Source organism: Trachypithecus francoisi, unplaced genomic scaffold, assembly GCF_009764315.1.
Source record: "Trachypithecus francoisi isolate TF-2019V2 unplaced genomic scaffold, Tfra_2.0 Lachesis_group7, whole genome shotgun sequence".
Lineage (NCBI taxonomy): Eukaryota > Metazoa > Chordata > Mammalia > Primates > Cercopithecidae > Trachypithecus > Trachypithecus francoisi.
The window spans coordinates 51,054,646-51,072,613 of NW_022681472.1; the positions used below are offsets into that span (position 1 = coordinate 51,054,646).

The following is a 17,968-nucleotide window of genomic DNA, read 5'->3' on the forward strand; positions in this document are numbered from 1 at the left end:
AAGGAAACTGACATCTTCTGACTGACAATAGATTTGATCTTGTAGACCACCTGAAAGACCCCTGAGAGTGGAACTCACTTTGAGAACTGCTGTTGTACAAGACACTGGCTTTGAAAAATGAGTTGGATTTCGAAAGGATAAGATGAGGGAGTGTATCTGAGGAACAGCAGGTAGGCAGTTTGGTTGGAGGAGGAGGAAAGCAGAGGCAGATGAAACTGAAAAGATACCGTGAAAGGCCTGAATGCCTTCATGATGACTGACTGAGGTTTAAGCCACACAGAAAGAGGCAGGCTAGGAGGAGCACCTTTTTTTTTTTTTTTTAATAGGAAAGTTGTAGCTTCAACTTATATAAAATACAGGTCACCATGTGTACAGTCACTAGTTATAAAAATAATGATAGCATTGCTGCTTTCCTCATAGGGAATAAATAAACATCTTTACAAATGACTTGTAAGAATCATGCTGCACTATTACTTCAATTTAGACAGTATTCATTTTAGAAGGAAAAAGAATGAGAACAAACAATTGTGGAAGACAGTGTGGCGATTCCTCAAGGATCTAGAACCAGAAATACCATTTGACCCAGCAATCCCATTATTGGGTATGTACCCAAAGGATTATAAATCATTCTACTATAAAGACACATGCACACATATGTTTACTGCAGTACTATTCACAATAGCAAAGACTTGGAACCAACCCAAATGCCTATCAATGATAGACTGGATAAAGAAAATGTGGCACATATACACCATGGAATACTATGCAGCCATAAAAAAGGATGGGTTCATGTCCTTTACGGGGGCATGGATGAAGGTGGAAACCATCTTCTCAGCAAACTGACACAGGAACAGAAAACCAAATACTGCATGTTCTCACTTATAAGTGGGAGTTGAACAATGAGAACACATGGACACAGGGAGGAGAACATTACACACCGGAAGCCGGTTAGGGGGTTGGGGGGTAAGGGTGGGATAGCATTAGGAGAAATACCTAATGTAGATGATGGGTTGATGGGTGCAGCAAACCACCATGGCACGTATATAATTATGTAACAAACCTGCATGTTCTGCACATGTATTCCAGAACTTAAAGTATAATAACAAAAGAATGAGAACATTTATTAAGCAACTATTCTGGGACATGACATGGAAACAGGCCGGGCGCGGTGGCTCAAGCCTGTAATCCCAGCGCTTTGGGAGGCCGAGACGGGTGGATCACGAGGTCAGGAGATCGAGACCATCCTGGCTAACACGGTGAAACCCCGTCTCTACTAAAAATACAAAAAAAAACTAGCCGGGCGAGGTGGCGGGCGCCTGTAGTCCCAGCTACTCCGGAGGCTGAGGCAGGAGAATGGCGTAAACCTGGGAGGCAGAGCTTGCAGTGAGCCGAGATCCGGCCACTGCATTCCAGCCCGGGCGACAGAACAAGACTCCGTCTCAAAAAAAAAAAAAAAAAAAAAGGAAAGGAACAACTGGTACCAGCCATTGCAAAAACATGCCAAAATGTAAAGACCATCGAGGCTAGGAAGAAACTGCATCAACTAACGAGCAAAATAACCAGTTAATATCATAATGACAGGATCAAGTTCACACATAACAATATTAACCTTAAATGTCAATGGATTAAATGCTCCAATTAAAAGACACAGACTGGCAAACTGGATAAAGAGTCAAGACCCATCAGTCTGCTGTATTCAGGAGACCCATCTCACATGCAGAGACATACATAGGCTCAAAATAAAGGGATGGAGGAAGATCTACCAAGCAAATGGAGAACAAAAAAAAGCAGGGGTTGCAATCCTAGTCTCTGATAAAACAGACTTTAAACCATCAAAGATCAAAAGAGACAAGGCCATTACATAATGGTAAAGGGATCAATTCAACAGGAAGAGCTAACTATCCTAAATATATATGCACCCAATACAGGAGCACCCAGATTCATACAGCAAGTCCTTAGAGACTTACAAAGAGACTTAGACTCCCATACAATAATAATGGGAGACTTCAGCACTCCACTGTCAACATTAGAGTCATGTAACTTTCTAAGGGACATGACTCTGAACTCTGATTTTGTTACATTTCATTTTGTCATCCCTTATCTCAAGGCATTTGGGGAAAGTCAAATTTAATTATCATGTACTTGTATATATACATAACTAATGAAATATTTTTTCTTTTTGGTTTTTCTAGTGTAATCTTAAAATAGGGCACAAAATGATGTCACAAACCCAGTGAAATACAATAAGATGCAAAATCTCTAAAGAGATTGCCTATTTTAAATTTTTTCTTTGCCGCAGGAACTATTTTATACAAGAGATATTGCTGGTTACTGGGAGCAGTAGGTTGGCTGATAAGAGATTTTGTTAAAACAACAGTTGAGAAATATCAGCATTTGAAGTTTATGGCTAAGCTTCATCATAATGCTTTTGGATACAAAGACCTTTTTCTTTCATATTCTTAAATATCAGTAAGAAAAAGAGAGAAAGCAATTCAGACTCACAGTCTGATGACACATTCTCTGGCCCAAGAAAAATTACTAAGTTTACTGACATCAACAAACAGGTTCTAGGTATATACCGCCAAGTCAACATGGTCTGTTATTCCTAAACTTGGACCTGTTCCTTTGAATACCCATGTTATTTTACACATGCATGTATACACACACACATACATCAGAGTTATGACATACTTCTCCTCCCCAATGTAAACAAATTATCTGTTTAACTGGATGCTTGGAAACTTTTCTGTTGACACTAAAACAATTTTTTTTGACTGGGCATGGTGGTTCACACCTGTAATCCCAGCACTTTGGGAGGCTGAGGTGGGAGGATCACTTTAGCTCAGGAGTTCAAGGCTGCAGTGAGCTATGATTGCACCACTGCACTCTAGTCTGGGCAACAGAGAGACTCTGTCTCAAAAAAAAAAAAAAATCATCAAAATGATTTCAAATTAATACCCATCCAAATGGATATTTTACTATAAAATAAAAGAAGTAAATAACACAGAGTAATTATTTATTACTCATTTCTAGGCAGGATGAGGGTCTGAGAGTAAAATACAGTTCAAATACAGAAGTTACCTGGCTTAACAATAGTTACTTGCTAAAGACAGAAAATTATTATAAATATTAAAAAACAAATAGGCAAAACATCTTGAAAGTTTTATAGGCTTTGCATTTTAAAATTATAGATGATTAGAAACTATACTTTTCTTCTACTGATACTAAAATAGTTTCATTTTCAGCTTAAATTACAAGTTAATAATTTATCTGACTGTATATAAACATAATATTCTTTCTACATTTTAGTTTTAAATAGTACAATATTAAAAAGCTTATAAATTGCCAATAAAAATGGGAACTCACACATACATTTCTGACATTGGGGGATTATTATAATTATTATGTTATGGAATGCCAAACATAGGCAATGTATGTATGTTTTAGGATAGTTATAATGAAATAATAAAAGGGAAAAAAAAAACAGGACAATTTTGTCCCTTCAATGTAGAGGCAACGTAGGTTACTTTGGGAGGCCGAGGCGGGTGGATCACGAGGTCAGGAGATGGAGACCATCCTGGCCAACATGGTGAAACCCTGTCTCTACTAAATTAGTAAATACAAAAATTAGCTGGGCTTGGTGGCGTGCGCCTGTAATCCCAGCTACTCGGGAGGCTGAGGCAGGAGAATCACTTGAATCTGGGAGGCAGAGGTTGCAGTGAGCCAAGATTGCGCCACTGTACTCCAAACTGGCAACAGCGCGAAACTGTCTCAAAAAAATTTTTTTTCAAATTAGTGATTTAGTAAATTTGCTTACTGGAATAAAAAAGAATTGCACCATTATGAATAATGTGTCAAATTCTACGCGGTTTTGAATGTGTGGATCTTGTTGCTCTGGTATTTTTTTCCAGCAGTTGACTTCAATCAACATCCCCCTAGGTGTCTGACTCAATTACATGTAGATAAAACTTTTGGGATATAATACATTTTTATTAAAAGATAAAATCTGTCATAATATCTTTTTTTTTTTTTTTTTTGAGATGGAGTCTCACTCTGTTGTCCAGGCTGGAGCGCAGTGGTGCAACCTTGGCTCACCACAACCTTCGCCTTCCAGGTTCAGGAAATTTTCCTGCCTCGGCCTCCGGAGTAGTTGGGATTACAGACATGCACCACTACGCCCAGCTAATTTTTGTATTTTTAGTAGAGATGGTGTTTTATCATGTTAGCCAGGCTGGTCTTGAACTCCTGACATCAGCTGATCTGCCCTCCTCAGCCTCCCAAAGTGCTGGGATTACAGGCGTTAGCCACCACGCTTAGTCTGTCATGGTATCCTTAATACAAAAGTATTAGGATTGGCCATTATAAGATCTATTCTGTTGCAATGCTAGACTTACTACAGTAAATTTTACAAGTATGTAAATATGTCATGGCTAGGAAAAGGATTCTAATGATCAGATCTTCCTCCCTTCAGTAGGGTGGTTGGAATAAATTTAGCATAAGACTAAGAAGATTATAACTTTGTTTCAATTACTCCCTTTCAGTGTGCTCTGTATCACACATTTAAACTATATAGTACATATGTAGCAGAGGGTTTGTGGCAGATTGGAAAGCTCTCAAAAATCTCTCAATGGGGTTGGGAACTAGAAATTTGAGGGATCTGATTTCCTGAATGTGCTGCTATTGTAGGGCTCCTCGGATCTCAGTGATGTCAGGAAGAAGCCCAATAGGTTACCTGCTGGTTCAGTTATGCTTTGTCTTTTCACTTACTCACCTAATAAACGATAGGTTAACCTGATCCTGCCAGAAAAGTCCACAGGCTGCCTGAAAAATTATATTACTTGTTGTTTACTTCATTTGATGGAGTTTTAGGCATTAAAGGATAGAAAGTACTTGGAAAATCCAACAATAACCTGTATGTATTAGGATTTTTATGATTTTGGATGCATCAGACTCTTTTTATATATTATTGGGTATTCAAAATAGAAAATAACTTTTGATAGTTAAATGAACAAAAGAGGGAAAAATAAGCTAAAACTGGTAACATATATTTAATATTGTGCATAACATTGCTTTGAGTTGAAGAGGTAAGATCAGCTATGAGGCAGTGTTTTTGCAAAATACCTGTAACTACTCCTGAATACCCTTCCGTTAGCCACTGATCACTTGGTTTCTGCCATGTCTAAATTACGATCTTTGGTAACAAGAGATCTGACTGGAGGAAGTGTTGTAGACACTCCTAAATGACCTCTTTGCCCGGCTGGCTTTATCCACTTTAACTGCTACAAGTGGGGGAATGTTTTGCTAAATGTATTAGCAATCAATATTGCAGCTGCTAATGAAAAACTAGATATTTGTATGGAACTCCATAATCAAACCTCCATTAAACAGAAGACAGATTAATAAAGAATGTAGATGCCTGTCACATTAGTAAAGAATGTAGAAAGTGAAACATCCATATAGCAGGAATAATTCCAGAGTGTTATAATACATTATCTTCCTTAGTCTATTTGGTCTTCAAAACTGTATGTAGTTTATCAGTAAAATTCACTGCCTTTTCCCACAGGGATTGGTATTGTTAGGGACTATTGTCTAAATATGATGATGATTCATGGAGACCGCTCTCATGGATGCATCTGTCCGAATGTGCAGTCTGCATTCTTAATGTTTACCACAAACCCAGCGAAGCTGATGATCTGTCTGAAGGTCAGTCACTTCTTCAATAGTTCTCCAGCTACACTGGCAGGCATATGCCCGTGTTCCTTTCTTCTTTACCAACTTAGCTTTTAATTTGTGGAATTCTGGCATGTTGTTCCTATCAGTAAAACAGGAAAGTTTTAGCATAGTGCCTTTGTTCAGTGCTTAATGATTAAAAAAAAATTTTTTTTTTAAAAAGGTCATTGCTTTCTTTTCTTTTTTTTTTTTTTTAAGGAGTCTCACTGTTTCTCAGGCTGCAGTGCAGTGACACGATCAGGGCTCACTGCAGCCTTGACCTCCCAGGCTTCTACCTCAGCCTTCCAAGTAGCTGGGACCACAGGCATGTGCCACTATGCTCGGCTTAAAATTTTTTTTTGTAGAGACGAGGTCTCAGTATGTCGTCCATGTTGATCTCAGACTCCTGGGCTCAAGTGATCCACCCACCTCAGCCTCCCAAAGCGCTGAGATTGCAGGCATGAATCATGGTGCCCAGCCTATTTTCTTATTTTCCCAGTATCCGAACACTAAACAATCAAGATCCCCTCACACTAACATTAGATGATATGCTTTGGTGTTCTCTTTCTGATGGTATTTCTTTGATAATCTGTACTTTTTATGGCAATTCTCTAGGCTAGTTTATTGACTGTTGTGGAATACAATAACCTAAAGGGCTGAAGAATTACGAACATCCTATTAGAGATGAAATAATATGAAAATAGGATGGAAAGGATGGTGGTTCATCTCCTACCTCAGATACTCACCTATGCCGTATTTTAAAAGCCTGCAATATGGCAAGTTGAGAGAACATCAGAGGCATAAAGATCATAGGTTTCTGATGAATTAACTATAGAAAATTTTCATTAGTTTCAACGATCTATTTACTCATACTATCAGCAACAAAAAGTCTATCCTGAAATAAATATTAATAATGTTGAAATAATTAAATCAACAAGTAGGGCCATCATAAAAATGATAACCACTGGATTTGATACTATTATAAAAAAAGACTACAGAAGTTTAATAAAAAAATCAATTGTGATTTCATGATAATCCATGTAATGAGTTCATATAAACATTCCATGGCAAAGAAAAATGGAAAAAAATTTTAAAAATGATGAAAAAATACAAAGTGAAAGGACGAAATACAGTATGAATACCGGAAAAAGAGAGACAGTACCTAACCACTACTTGTGGATATCAATCACTACAACAGAAGGCAGGCTACAAAGTGCCCTCTGCTGGTCAATGGGCACCACATTCAGTATTACACTGTACAAAATTCAGGCACAATTTAGAAGGTTAGAACCTCACAAAACCTGAGAGATTTTCCAAGCCAACTGTCTGACTTCAGGAAACAGACTGACCAGCTAAACGACTTAGCTAAGGGAAGAAATGAATAATCTAAATTTTAACAGAAAGAAAAAACCCTGCCAAAACTAGGTTGTTGAGGAAAAATGTCCTTTATTTGATCTGCAAAATATTTTGAAAACTTAACATTTGATACTTGACTGAATCCTTAGAGATTTTAGGATTAGGAATCATGAATAGGCAGGGATCTAATTATGACATTAAAATGCTTTTTAAAATGCACATATCTTAAAAGCTTAGGGAAAAATCATTCCATTCCTTAAAGAAAACACATGATTTAATAGAAAAATAAAAGCATTTTCTTCAGCTGTTGTGGCAAGGTGGTAAGTATAGCTTACACTTCTTTCAGAATGTTCTAAAACTTGTCCGGCTGTGGGGGGTCATGCCTGTAATCTTGACTTTGGGGGGCCAAGGTGGGTGGACCACTTGAGCTCAGGAGTTCGAGACCAGCATGGGCAACATGGTGAGACCTCATCTCTACAAAATTAGCTGGATGTGGTAGCGCACACCTGTATTCCTAGCTACTCGAGAGGCTGAGGCTGGAGGATCCTTTGAATCCAGGAAGTGGAGGTTGCAGTGAGCTGAAATTGCAGCACGCACTCTAGCCTGGGCAACCCGGCTTGTGAGACTGGCTCAAAAAAAAAAAAAAAAAAGGCCGGGTGCAGTGGCTGGCACCTGTAATCCCAGCACTTTGGGAGGCTGAGGCAGGCAGATCACAAGGTCAGGAGATCGAGACCATCCTGGCTAACACAGTGAAACCCCGTCTCTACTAAAAATACAAAAAATTAGCCGGGCGTAGTGGCGGGCACCTGTAGTCCCAGCTACTCGGGAGGCTGAGGCAGGAGAATGGCGTGAACCCAGGAGGTGGAGCTTGCAGTGAGCTGTGAGCTGAGTTTGCGCCACTGCACTCCAGCCTGGGCAACACAGTGAGACTCTATCTCAAAAAAAAAAAAGCTCTAAAATTTCTCAAAGTTAGGATACATTTACTTCTCTCATCTGTAAAACAGGACAATAAAACAACTGAACAGCATTCCACTGTGTAACATTTAAATTGTCTTTGGTCATTGTCCACTTCTGGTTTCCTCAGTGATTATTCCACATCCTCCTCCACTCCCTTATTTTCAGCAGATTACATCTTCATTCTCAAAACCAGGCCGCCAGGTATGAAAGCCTTCAATTTCCTGGCAAGCTCTCCCTGAACACATCAGTACCTTGCTGGCTTCCTCTCAGTCATAGAGGTCTTCCTTTTCCTATCCAAGGCTCACCTCCCATCAGTGCTCTTGGCCTTATTGTCTCTACTAACTTGCTGCTCACATGCTTGTCCCCGCCCATGTCTCCCTTCCCCTGGGTTCCTCTCATCTTATGAGCCCAGTATCTAAGAGTATCATAGACTAGCTGTTGAATAATGTCTACAGGTAAACACCAATATACTGTACAAAATAAATATCAATGATTTATATCTTGATGGTGGAGACAGCCTTATTCTTTAGCTGTTCCATTCTCTTATCTCCCAGAGACATTCCTAAGTGTCTTGAAAACTGAGACAGTATTTTCTACTGATTTAAATAATGACTACTTGTTTAATAGTATAATAAATCCTCTAGCTGTCACTGTTTTATCTAAAAATACATATATTTTAAAACCAGGCTGCCACAGATCTAGGGTAAACCAACTGGTGTTCTTGATGCCTCTGAGTTGCTGCAAGTTCCTCAAGTACCAACTAAGTTATCCATGGTTTACTTTATGCCTGTGTTCTCCACTGTCTTGATGTTACATGCATTTTATTATCCTATGATAGTTTTATAAAAATTCATGCTTCATCTTGGAGACATATGGAGATTATTAGCTACTTATTAGATTAACTAGTAGATAGTAAATAGCAGAGGGTTTAGAAAAGTCAGAAAAGGAAAAGTCAACCTGTAATTAAAAGCCAACTTTTCCACTTATAGGATAAAAAGTGGGCTAAGCCTAAAAGTATGGGTTCCTGACCTCAGATTCTGGGAATACATTAGGCTTTATTTGGATTGGAAACTGTAAAATTTTTAAAGTTATAATTTTTCCATGTATTTTTATATTTGAATTGTGTATATATGTATGAGGAGGATTCAAAGTTTTCATAAGATTTTCAAAGTGGTTCTTGATGTGAGAAAGTTTAACAACTATTAAATTAGGGTATACTCATAGATTTACCCAAGAATGGCTGCCAAAAGAGGTGTAGGGGAAAGTCTCTTACCCTTTTCTTTATGCTATTGAAAAGTGCTGCGGTAATATACTGTATTAATTTTTAGCTTTAAATTTTTAATTGAAAATGTCAATGTAAAGTTCAAATATATTTTTATAACTTGTAACACCTTAAAGATATTAGGTATTCTGTAAGTGTATAAGAATGTACAAATTATATAAATATGAGCAAGACATTATCTCAGCCACAAGGAGAAAGGTAGTCATACACCAACCTAAGAGCTTCAGTTTTATATTACAGTATATAATAGGTCCAAAGCACCGTGAATACACAGGAAGGGAAGAGTTTTCTTCCAGTTGAGAGAGTGGTGAAAGAATCATGGAAGACATGTGATGAACTTTACTCTGAAGGACAGGTAGGGTTTAGGTAGATCAAATGGTGGGAAGGCATCCTAGGAGGTCAAGAGGTTGTACCAAGTCAGAAGCAATGGGAACCTTGAGTACTCTCATGTAAATAAAATCTTTCAAAGGTGAAATATACATTGTGGGAAGACAAAGCTGGATGATGGACGGATGGGAGCTGGATTATGGAGGGTCGTGAACGCCATGCTAAGGAATTTGGACATTATTCCGTAAGTGGAAGGGTGTTGAGCAGTAGGACGGTATACTCTGAGCTATGCTTTAATTCTGAACAAGGGAAGGATGGTCTGAAAGAAGAGACTGTAGGCAGAAAAACCAGTGAGGAGGTTACTTCTGTATTTTTGTCCAGAAGTAACATGTCCTTATCTAGGCTGACAGCAGGCAGATGGAGAGAAGGAGATGGATGACAGAAACACAGTCATGCATTGCTTATGCTTTGTTAGGCAATTCCATCATTGTGGGAATATCACAGATTGAGCTTATACAAACCTAGACGGTACAGCCTACCACACACCTAGGCTATATGGTATAGGCTACAAACCTCTACAGCATGTTACTGTTTATACCAGCATCACCGCAAACATGTGCAATGCATTGCAGTACAATATTACAATGACGATGATGTCACTAGGTGTTAGGAATTTTTCAACTCCATTATAATCTTATGGAACCACCATGTATATATGTATGCAGTCCACTGCTGACTAAAGCATCATAATGTAGCACATGACTATATTGAAGAGGTGAAGCCCACATGATCTGGCCGGATCTGCCCAGACAGAATATATCAAAATAAGAAAAAAAGTACCAAGTATAAAGTACTTGGTACTTTTTTCAGAGTGAAGTTCTTTAGTAACATACCTGAAAAACAGATAATCACATGATTTGTCCCACATATAGTCATCATAGCTGACTACCAAGAAATCACAGGCTATACAACGCAGATGGTCACATGCTCTGTTCAGAAAAAAAAAATTGTATATTAAAGATTATTAGTATCTTTAAATGTGAAGACACGGTGATTTATTTATGGGATATACCACATATTACAGACTACTGAATAAACAACAGAAAAGTACAGATTAATATGATTATAAATCTTTATACTAAAGCATTATTTGCAGTCTAAACCTTAAGGTTAAATTTTTGCACAAACCTATTTTACTACGATCTTGTACACTGAACATACACATATATTATATAGATACAAAAGAAAATAGATTTGTAGATCTTTTAATTCCATGGTTTTCAAATTCGGTCTGAGGGAGATCTTCACATAAGCTGACTTCTTTAAATGCTTCCCTTACTACTGAAATTTTCAGGAATATCTCTACCAAAGAATATGTCACATGACATTGAAATGAATCTGTTTTTCAGATAAGCTGATTAAGCGCTGGGAAAAGATTGTATTTGTTTGCTGCCTCACAACTTGGCATAATGCACTCATTCACTCACTTAAAAAATATTTATTGAGAGTCTGGTATGTGCTAGTGAGATTCTATATTCATAGAGCTTCGATTGTAGTGAGAGAAGAAACAATGCTCATGATAACTAGATTATATACTAATCTGGAGGGATATCTGAACCAAGGTGCACACTAACATGTATAGCATGATCCTATTTTTGTAAAAACGACCCCCCCAATAAATTCCTATATAGGTGGCTAGGAGTTTATAAGAACATGGAGCAAAATGTAGAAAGTTACATACTACACAGTAACACTGGTTGCATCAGGAGTGGTTGAATAAAGGGAAGGAAGGGAGATTATTATCTTTTTCTTTATACATGTTTCAATTTTGTTTTTATTCTTCCAGTAAGCACATAATACTTCTGTAATGAAAAAATAAAACAAACTCATCATTAGATTTTTTTCATTTATTTCCCTTCAAAGTTCAGATATGCTAATTTCAAAACTGCAAATACCTTTGGCCTGAAAGTTTCTTTGAGAATAAATGCTTTGTATTTCTAAAAATACTATTAACTATAATAATAATGAAACATTTAAAACCTATACAAGTTTCATAGGCAAGTCCATATTTTCTTTCAAACTTAGCAATTTATGAAGTTGCATTTCTACATTTGGAAATTCAACAACTACATCTGTACACATTTGAACTCAGACTTCGAATGTACAAGTCAGGAAATGCAAAATGATAGTTCCCAAAGTTACTATGACCTGCTTTCTTATGCATACATAGTTTATTACATGATTGCACAGAGTGTTAACTTTAATGCCTTAATACACATGTGCAATTTGGCTGAATTATTGCTGTTGTGGGAACTATAATTTAGAATTTCCTGACATTTTGTATGTGTAAAATCTCAACCATAATGTTAAATATAGCTTTTTAATTTAATTTAAAATTTAGTAGTTTATTCAAATCTATTCACACCACCACATTTTCCTACAAACACTGTCCTTTGAGAAACATAAAACTAACTTGCAGCTAAGAAATCATTCCACTGCTACGATTTACTCTATTAGATCATAATTAGTACCAGTCTATGGAATAATCCAGTCTTGCAAGTAGTTTAAAAAATAATTGAGAGTAAAATTCGATTGGTTTGAAAATGCCTTCGTTTTATCTGTAGTACTTATTACTGCCACCATGCTTCCTACTACTATTCTCTCCCCTTTCCATCAACAAATGAAAGACAAATCTTTTTCTAAAATCTAAAGTCATTCAGCATTACCTCAAACCAGAGCTGTATCTAGAAATCAAACAAACACCACAAATAGGCAGGATAGATTCAATTTCCTTTATGCCCTGGCCATGTAAATCAGTACTTCTTTTCAGGGCTGAAATATATTTATCTTTCATAACTATGTAAATAAAAGCATATCTAATATAAAGTCATGACTCCAGTGAAAGACAAACTGTCAGGTGTTTCCCTCTAAAATGTAGAGGACATCACACATGTCACCAAGAGCTTTGTTCTTTTGTCCAGCTAATAAGTAGAATTCACTATTTTAAAGATGTTTATGACAAGAATGCCTCAAATCTAACCCAATATAATCTTCTGCCCAGACACTGTGGTTCTCTGTTAAATCCTATCAGATCTACACAATGGGACTAGAGAAACTTGATGTTTGGACAGTTTGCAGATAACAGCAGTTCCAACAGCAACATCAGCTGAGATTCTTCCCATTCATTACATGGCTTTCTGCTACGTGGTATAATAGAAACCATAATGGATTAGGTATCAAGTAACCAACTTGAATCCTTGCTTTGTAATAATTGATATGACCTTGAGCAAGGCACATTATTTGGGAGTCATTCTTAACAACTTTCTCTCTTACCTTCCTTAATCAATCACTGAATTCTGTCAATTCTATATTCTTAATACTTCAAATTTGAGCTTTTCCCTAAGTCATTGCTACCACGCAGGTCACAACTCCCATCTTCTCTTTCCTGTCTTGCCCCTCCAACTCCCAAGCCATTTTCTGCACAGCAGCTGACATGACTTTTTTAAGAAAACACAAATGTGGCCCATTGCACACAGGACATACTTTTTCCAAAATCCTCTAAAGGATTACAGGACCCTAAGTCAAATGTCCCTCCACTCTCTCTCCAGTCCCCTCAGTGGCCATTCTTTCCCATTATGCTCCAGCACAGCCAGATGCTCTCTGTTCCTCCCACCAGAGGAACACCCCCAGCTCCTCCCCTTCTCAGGGATCTTCTAAACATGTGTGCGCTCTGGCTCCAATGGTCACCTCTCTTTGCCTAACTCCTACTCATTTTTCATATTGTGGTTTGATTATCTTCTCAGAGAATTATTCCTTGATCCTGCATATTAGAGTGCCCATTATCTATGCTTATAGTATGCCATACTTTCCCTTTATGTCACATATCAAATGGAAATTAAATACTTATTTGTGGGATATCTATTTAAAGCCTATCTCCTTATCTAGACTGAAAGCTTATGGAGGACAGGAACTGTCCATTTATTTGTTCACCATAATTTGTTCATTTAATCCTTAGGACCTGCCAGGTGATTAATATGTGTTTGACGAATTTAACACAAGTACCTCCATCTCTTCATTTATAAAATGGAGGTAAAAATTCTTGATAGGCATCTTGGGTTTTTCTCCTGTGGAGTAGGTAAGTCAACATGCATATATAAAAAGTGCTCTGGACAGTATAAAGTACTTCACACATAAAATGTTGCATATGCAGATGAACACATGTGTTTATTTTTCTATGGGTGCAAATTGTGTGTCACGAAAGGGGCAACTAATAAAAAATCTGCGAATACAAATATTTACCTGCACATATATATGCAACTGGTATCTCTTCTTACAGCTATGCAGGAGGTAGAAATGGGGTATAATTGATTTTGGCATCCCACTTGGACTAACAGTATGTGATAGGAGCCTCGAGCTATGAAAACAGGCTGTTCTTTGGTTTACTGAAATTCCATCTAGTATAGATTTTGTCTGTGGTAGAACTACATCCAAGTACACACAAAATATTTCATACATAAGAAAATCTCACCGAAATGTTTACTTTTTAGAAGTAAACCAGAATGTATTTTTTTAAAAGATCATTCATGAAAACAGAAGGCACCTATAAGTATATGTATTTCCTGAGATTAAATGGAAAACTAGTAGTAGAATAAATATTCTAGTCCTTGAGATATAACAAGAAAGCAGGACTAATGGATGAGAAAGACACCTTAATTAGAACCCAGTGTGCCTGCAGTACCTGTCTTTTCCACCACAAGCATAGTTTTCATGTATTATTTCATTTAATCCTCAGAGTATCTCCATGAAATATGTTTAGTTTTTAAGAGTGAGGAAATAGGTTTTAGAAGATAACATCTCTTCTTAAGGCTTCAGAGCTTGTAAGTGGCAGAGTGAGGCTTTGAACTCAGGCATTCTGTCATCAGAGCCCTTCCATTTCATGCCACAGGAGTAATCATGTGCTGATTTGTTCCTCACTGGCCAATGTTTTGCCTTTCATTGATAACCTAGCACAGGGTTTACGACATGGGCATTCAATGGATTTAAAAAATGGAAAAAATTCAAATGGAAAAATCAATCTGCAGTATGTGAATTAAACAGATAAGGTAGCAGGAGACATGCATTAGAAGGGAGTGTTGTTTCAGACAGGGAATAAATGTAAATATACTCAGACGCAGAAAAACGCAAGTGGAAAGTACAGAATGACAAGCGTCCCAGTGGAAGTGGAATATCTGACCCAGGCTTTAATTGGAGCTGAAGGAACTAAAGAGAGAAGAGGAGCAACAAGGATAACAATTTGGTAAAGCAAATAGTAAGTTTAGAGTTAACGTGAGACAAATGGCAACTCTCACTTCCCTTCTGAATAGAGGAGAGGCACTCAAAATAATATTTTAGGGATATTATCTTGATTGCTATATGTGGGTGATACTAGAAAAGATGGAAGTGGATGCTAACTGGGAAACTGCTGCTGTGGTTCATGGGTGACTTGATAGATGCCTGGAATAGAGGAGGCATGGCTCTGAAAATGACAGAGCAAGTCCCAACTGAGTTGAAACAGGTAATTTAGGATTGATAGCAACAACATTAAATTCACCTCTACAAGCAGTTTGTAGCTCTAATTTTTTTGTACAGAGAGTCCTCGATACATGATTCAATTACTATTAATTCTTCTTTATAGCTCTAACAGCAGGTAACATTCTGGTGGATTTATATTAGCCTTTGGCTGCCTGGTGTTCCCATATAAGGCTTCTCCAGACTCCTAATTTCACTTTTGTCCTATAGCCCTACCTTCTGGGCATTGTCCTTGGATGTAGGCTGGCACCACCACAACCCTCCAACAATGTTTTTTTAACTCCCACTTCTATTATTCAATACAGTTAATTTGCCACAGTGATGTTTTGGTCAACGATGGACCATATATACAACAGTGGTCCTACAGAATTATAACGGACCTGAAAAATTCCTATTCCTAGTTACATCATAGCTGTCCTATACAGCACAATGCTTACTCATGTGTTTGCGGTGATACTGATGTAAACAAACCTACTGAGCTGCCAGTTGTATAAAAGTAGTGCATACAATTATGTATGGTACCTAACACTTGATAATGATAATAAACTATGTTACTAGTTCATGATTTTACTATACTATACTTTGTATCATTAGTTGAGAATGTACTCCTTCTACTTATTAAAACAAGTTAACTGTAAAACAGCCTCAGGCAGGTCCTTCAGGAGGTATTTCAGAAGAAGGCACTGTTTTTACGAGATGACAGCCCCATGCATGTTGTAGCCTCCCCCCCAACGAAGACCTTCCAGCGGGGCAAGATGTGGAGGTGCAGGACAGTGACATGGATGATCCAGACCCTGCACAGGCCTAGGCTAATGTGTGTGTTGTGTCTTCATTTTTAACAAAAAAGTTTAAAAAGTAAAAAACAATGAAACAATTGAAAAAAGCTTATGAATAAGGATACAAAGAAAGAAAATATTTTAGTATAGCTATACAGTGTGTTTTAAATTACTATTAAAAAAGAATCAAAAGTTAAAAAAAGTTTATAAATGAAAAGTTTCAGTAAACTTAGGTTAATATTATTAAAGACTTTTTAAAGTAAACTTAGTGTAGCCTAAGTTACAGTGTTTATAAAGTCTACACTAGCCTAATGTCCTAGGCTTTCACAGTCACTCACCACTCACTCACTCACTCACCCAGAGCAACTTCCAGTCCTGCAAGCTTGGTTCATGCTAAGTGCCCTATACAGCTGTACCATTTGAAAAATCCTTTTAGAATGTATTTTTGCTGTACCTTTTTAATATTTAGATACACAAATATGTACCATTGTGTTACCACTGCCTACAGTATTCGGTGTAGTTACATGCTACACAGGTTTGTAGCCTAGTAGTGTGTAGTAGGCTAGTACACCACCTAGCCTAGGTGTGTAGTAGGTTATATCATCTAGGTTTGTGTAAGTACACTCTATGATGTTTGTACATGAGGAAGTCACCTAATGACATATTTCTCAGAATGAATCCTTGCTGGTGACGTTTGACTATATAACAGTTATCCCTCCAGAAATGTGGTCAACATGCAATCATATAACTTAGGCCGTTCTTTCTTAAAAATTAACAGAAAGTAAGTGTTTTAGAAATAACTAGATAAAAATATTTTAATAAAGTAAGCTAGGTAAGTAGGCCTCTGCCAAAAATAGAACCAAAAGCAGCAGGAGAGTAGCGTTTGCTTAAAGCCAAACTGTTTGCCCAAAGCCAAACTGTTTGCCCATATTATGAAAGTGCCAATGGAATGTGCTAGGACTATGGGGCTAACATGGGTTTGGGGTAGGTGGCATCATGACTATAAGATTGCCCAGAAAGAGGTACTGAGTGAGAAAGCAGAGGTAGGAAGGGCAGGGAAGAGACAAAGAATGTAGGGTTTCTGCTTTTGAAATATGTAAACATGTAAAATCAAGCAACTATGCTTGAGAATGTTTTGGGTAATGCAGACCTGTAGCTTTGCATGCTAACTGGCCAAGGCAGTGTGGGTAAGGCATCATGTATCTGCATGGCCACTTTGCTTCCACTGCCTGGAAAGAAGTTCACTCTCCTGTGTCCTGTGGAAACAAAGCTGGGACTGGAGTGATCCAGGCATTTCAAGTGGGGCTTAGAAAAGAGCATAAAATGAATAACACATACCTAACATCACAGCTTTCAATAGCTATCTCCCAAGAATTAAAAACAAAGAATTCTTAGATTAGCTAATAAAAATACCTCTCCTTATAAAACAGACCGATGCGAAGATGTTAAGAACTACATTTTAACAACGGGGCATCCATTTGGAAAAAACCTAGTAAGAAAGTATAATACATTTCTGACAACCTACCTCCATGAAATATTTGTTCCAATCCCACATGGAATAGAGCTTCCACCAAGGTACACCGGACTGCAACTAGATGTGTTCAACAGATGCAAAAATATGAAGTTATAACAAAAAATAGGAGAAGTTAATTGGCCATGTTAAAAAATTTTTGGTTTTGTTGACTTTATGTTCTTGTAGTCAAATTGTTTATTTTCCCTAGCAAGCCAACCATTTCAAAGAAGAGCTATTTATTGTAGGATCACTGCTTTATTGGATATAACCTGTACATTCAGGAACACTCAAGGAGTTAAAATGAGTAAAAGAAAAATGTGTTTGCCAAATAATGTAAGGGACAAAGTAAATACTGAAGAATATAACAGAACATTAATTTTGAGAAACTATTCACACTTTTTTTAAATGGCAGAAAATTATTTACAATAGCAATAATCCCCCATTTAATTTCCTTTACATGAAGGGGGTCATAGACCATAA

The 17,968-nt window shown here is 37.4% G+C and overlaps 1 protein-coding gene across 5 annotated transcripts in view; it reads right to left on the reverse strand.

Moving 5' to 3' along the window:
* Nucleotides 1-17,968, reverse strand: part of CUNH8orf37 (chromosome unknown C8orf37 homolog) — a 51,373-nt gene that overhangs the window by 23,175 nt on the left and 10,230 nt on the right. For 3 of the 5 annotated variants that reach the window (XR_004435140.1, XR_004435141.1, XM_033202150.1), the window contains exons 4-5: nt 17,501-17,566; nt 10,525-10,620 (exon numbers count right to left, since the gene is read on the reverse strand). Coding sequence is in view for 3 of the 5 variants with exons in the window: in XM_033202150.1 (XP_033058041.1) it covers nt 10,525-10,620; nt 17,501-17,566 (162 nt within the window). In the remaining 2 variants the exon portion in view is untranslated. Of the gene's footprint in view, nt 1-2,958; nt 5,813-10,524; nt 10,621-17,500; nt 17,567-17,968 lie in introns of those variants that run through there. The other 2 variants (XM_033202151.1, XM_033202152.1) reach the window with 2 other exon arrangements.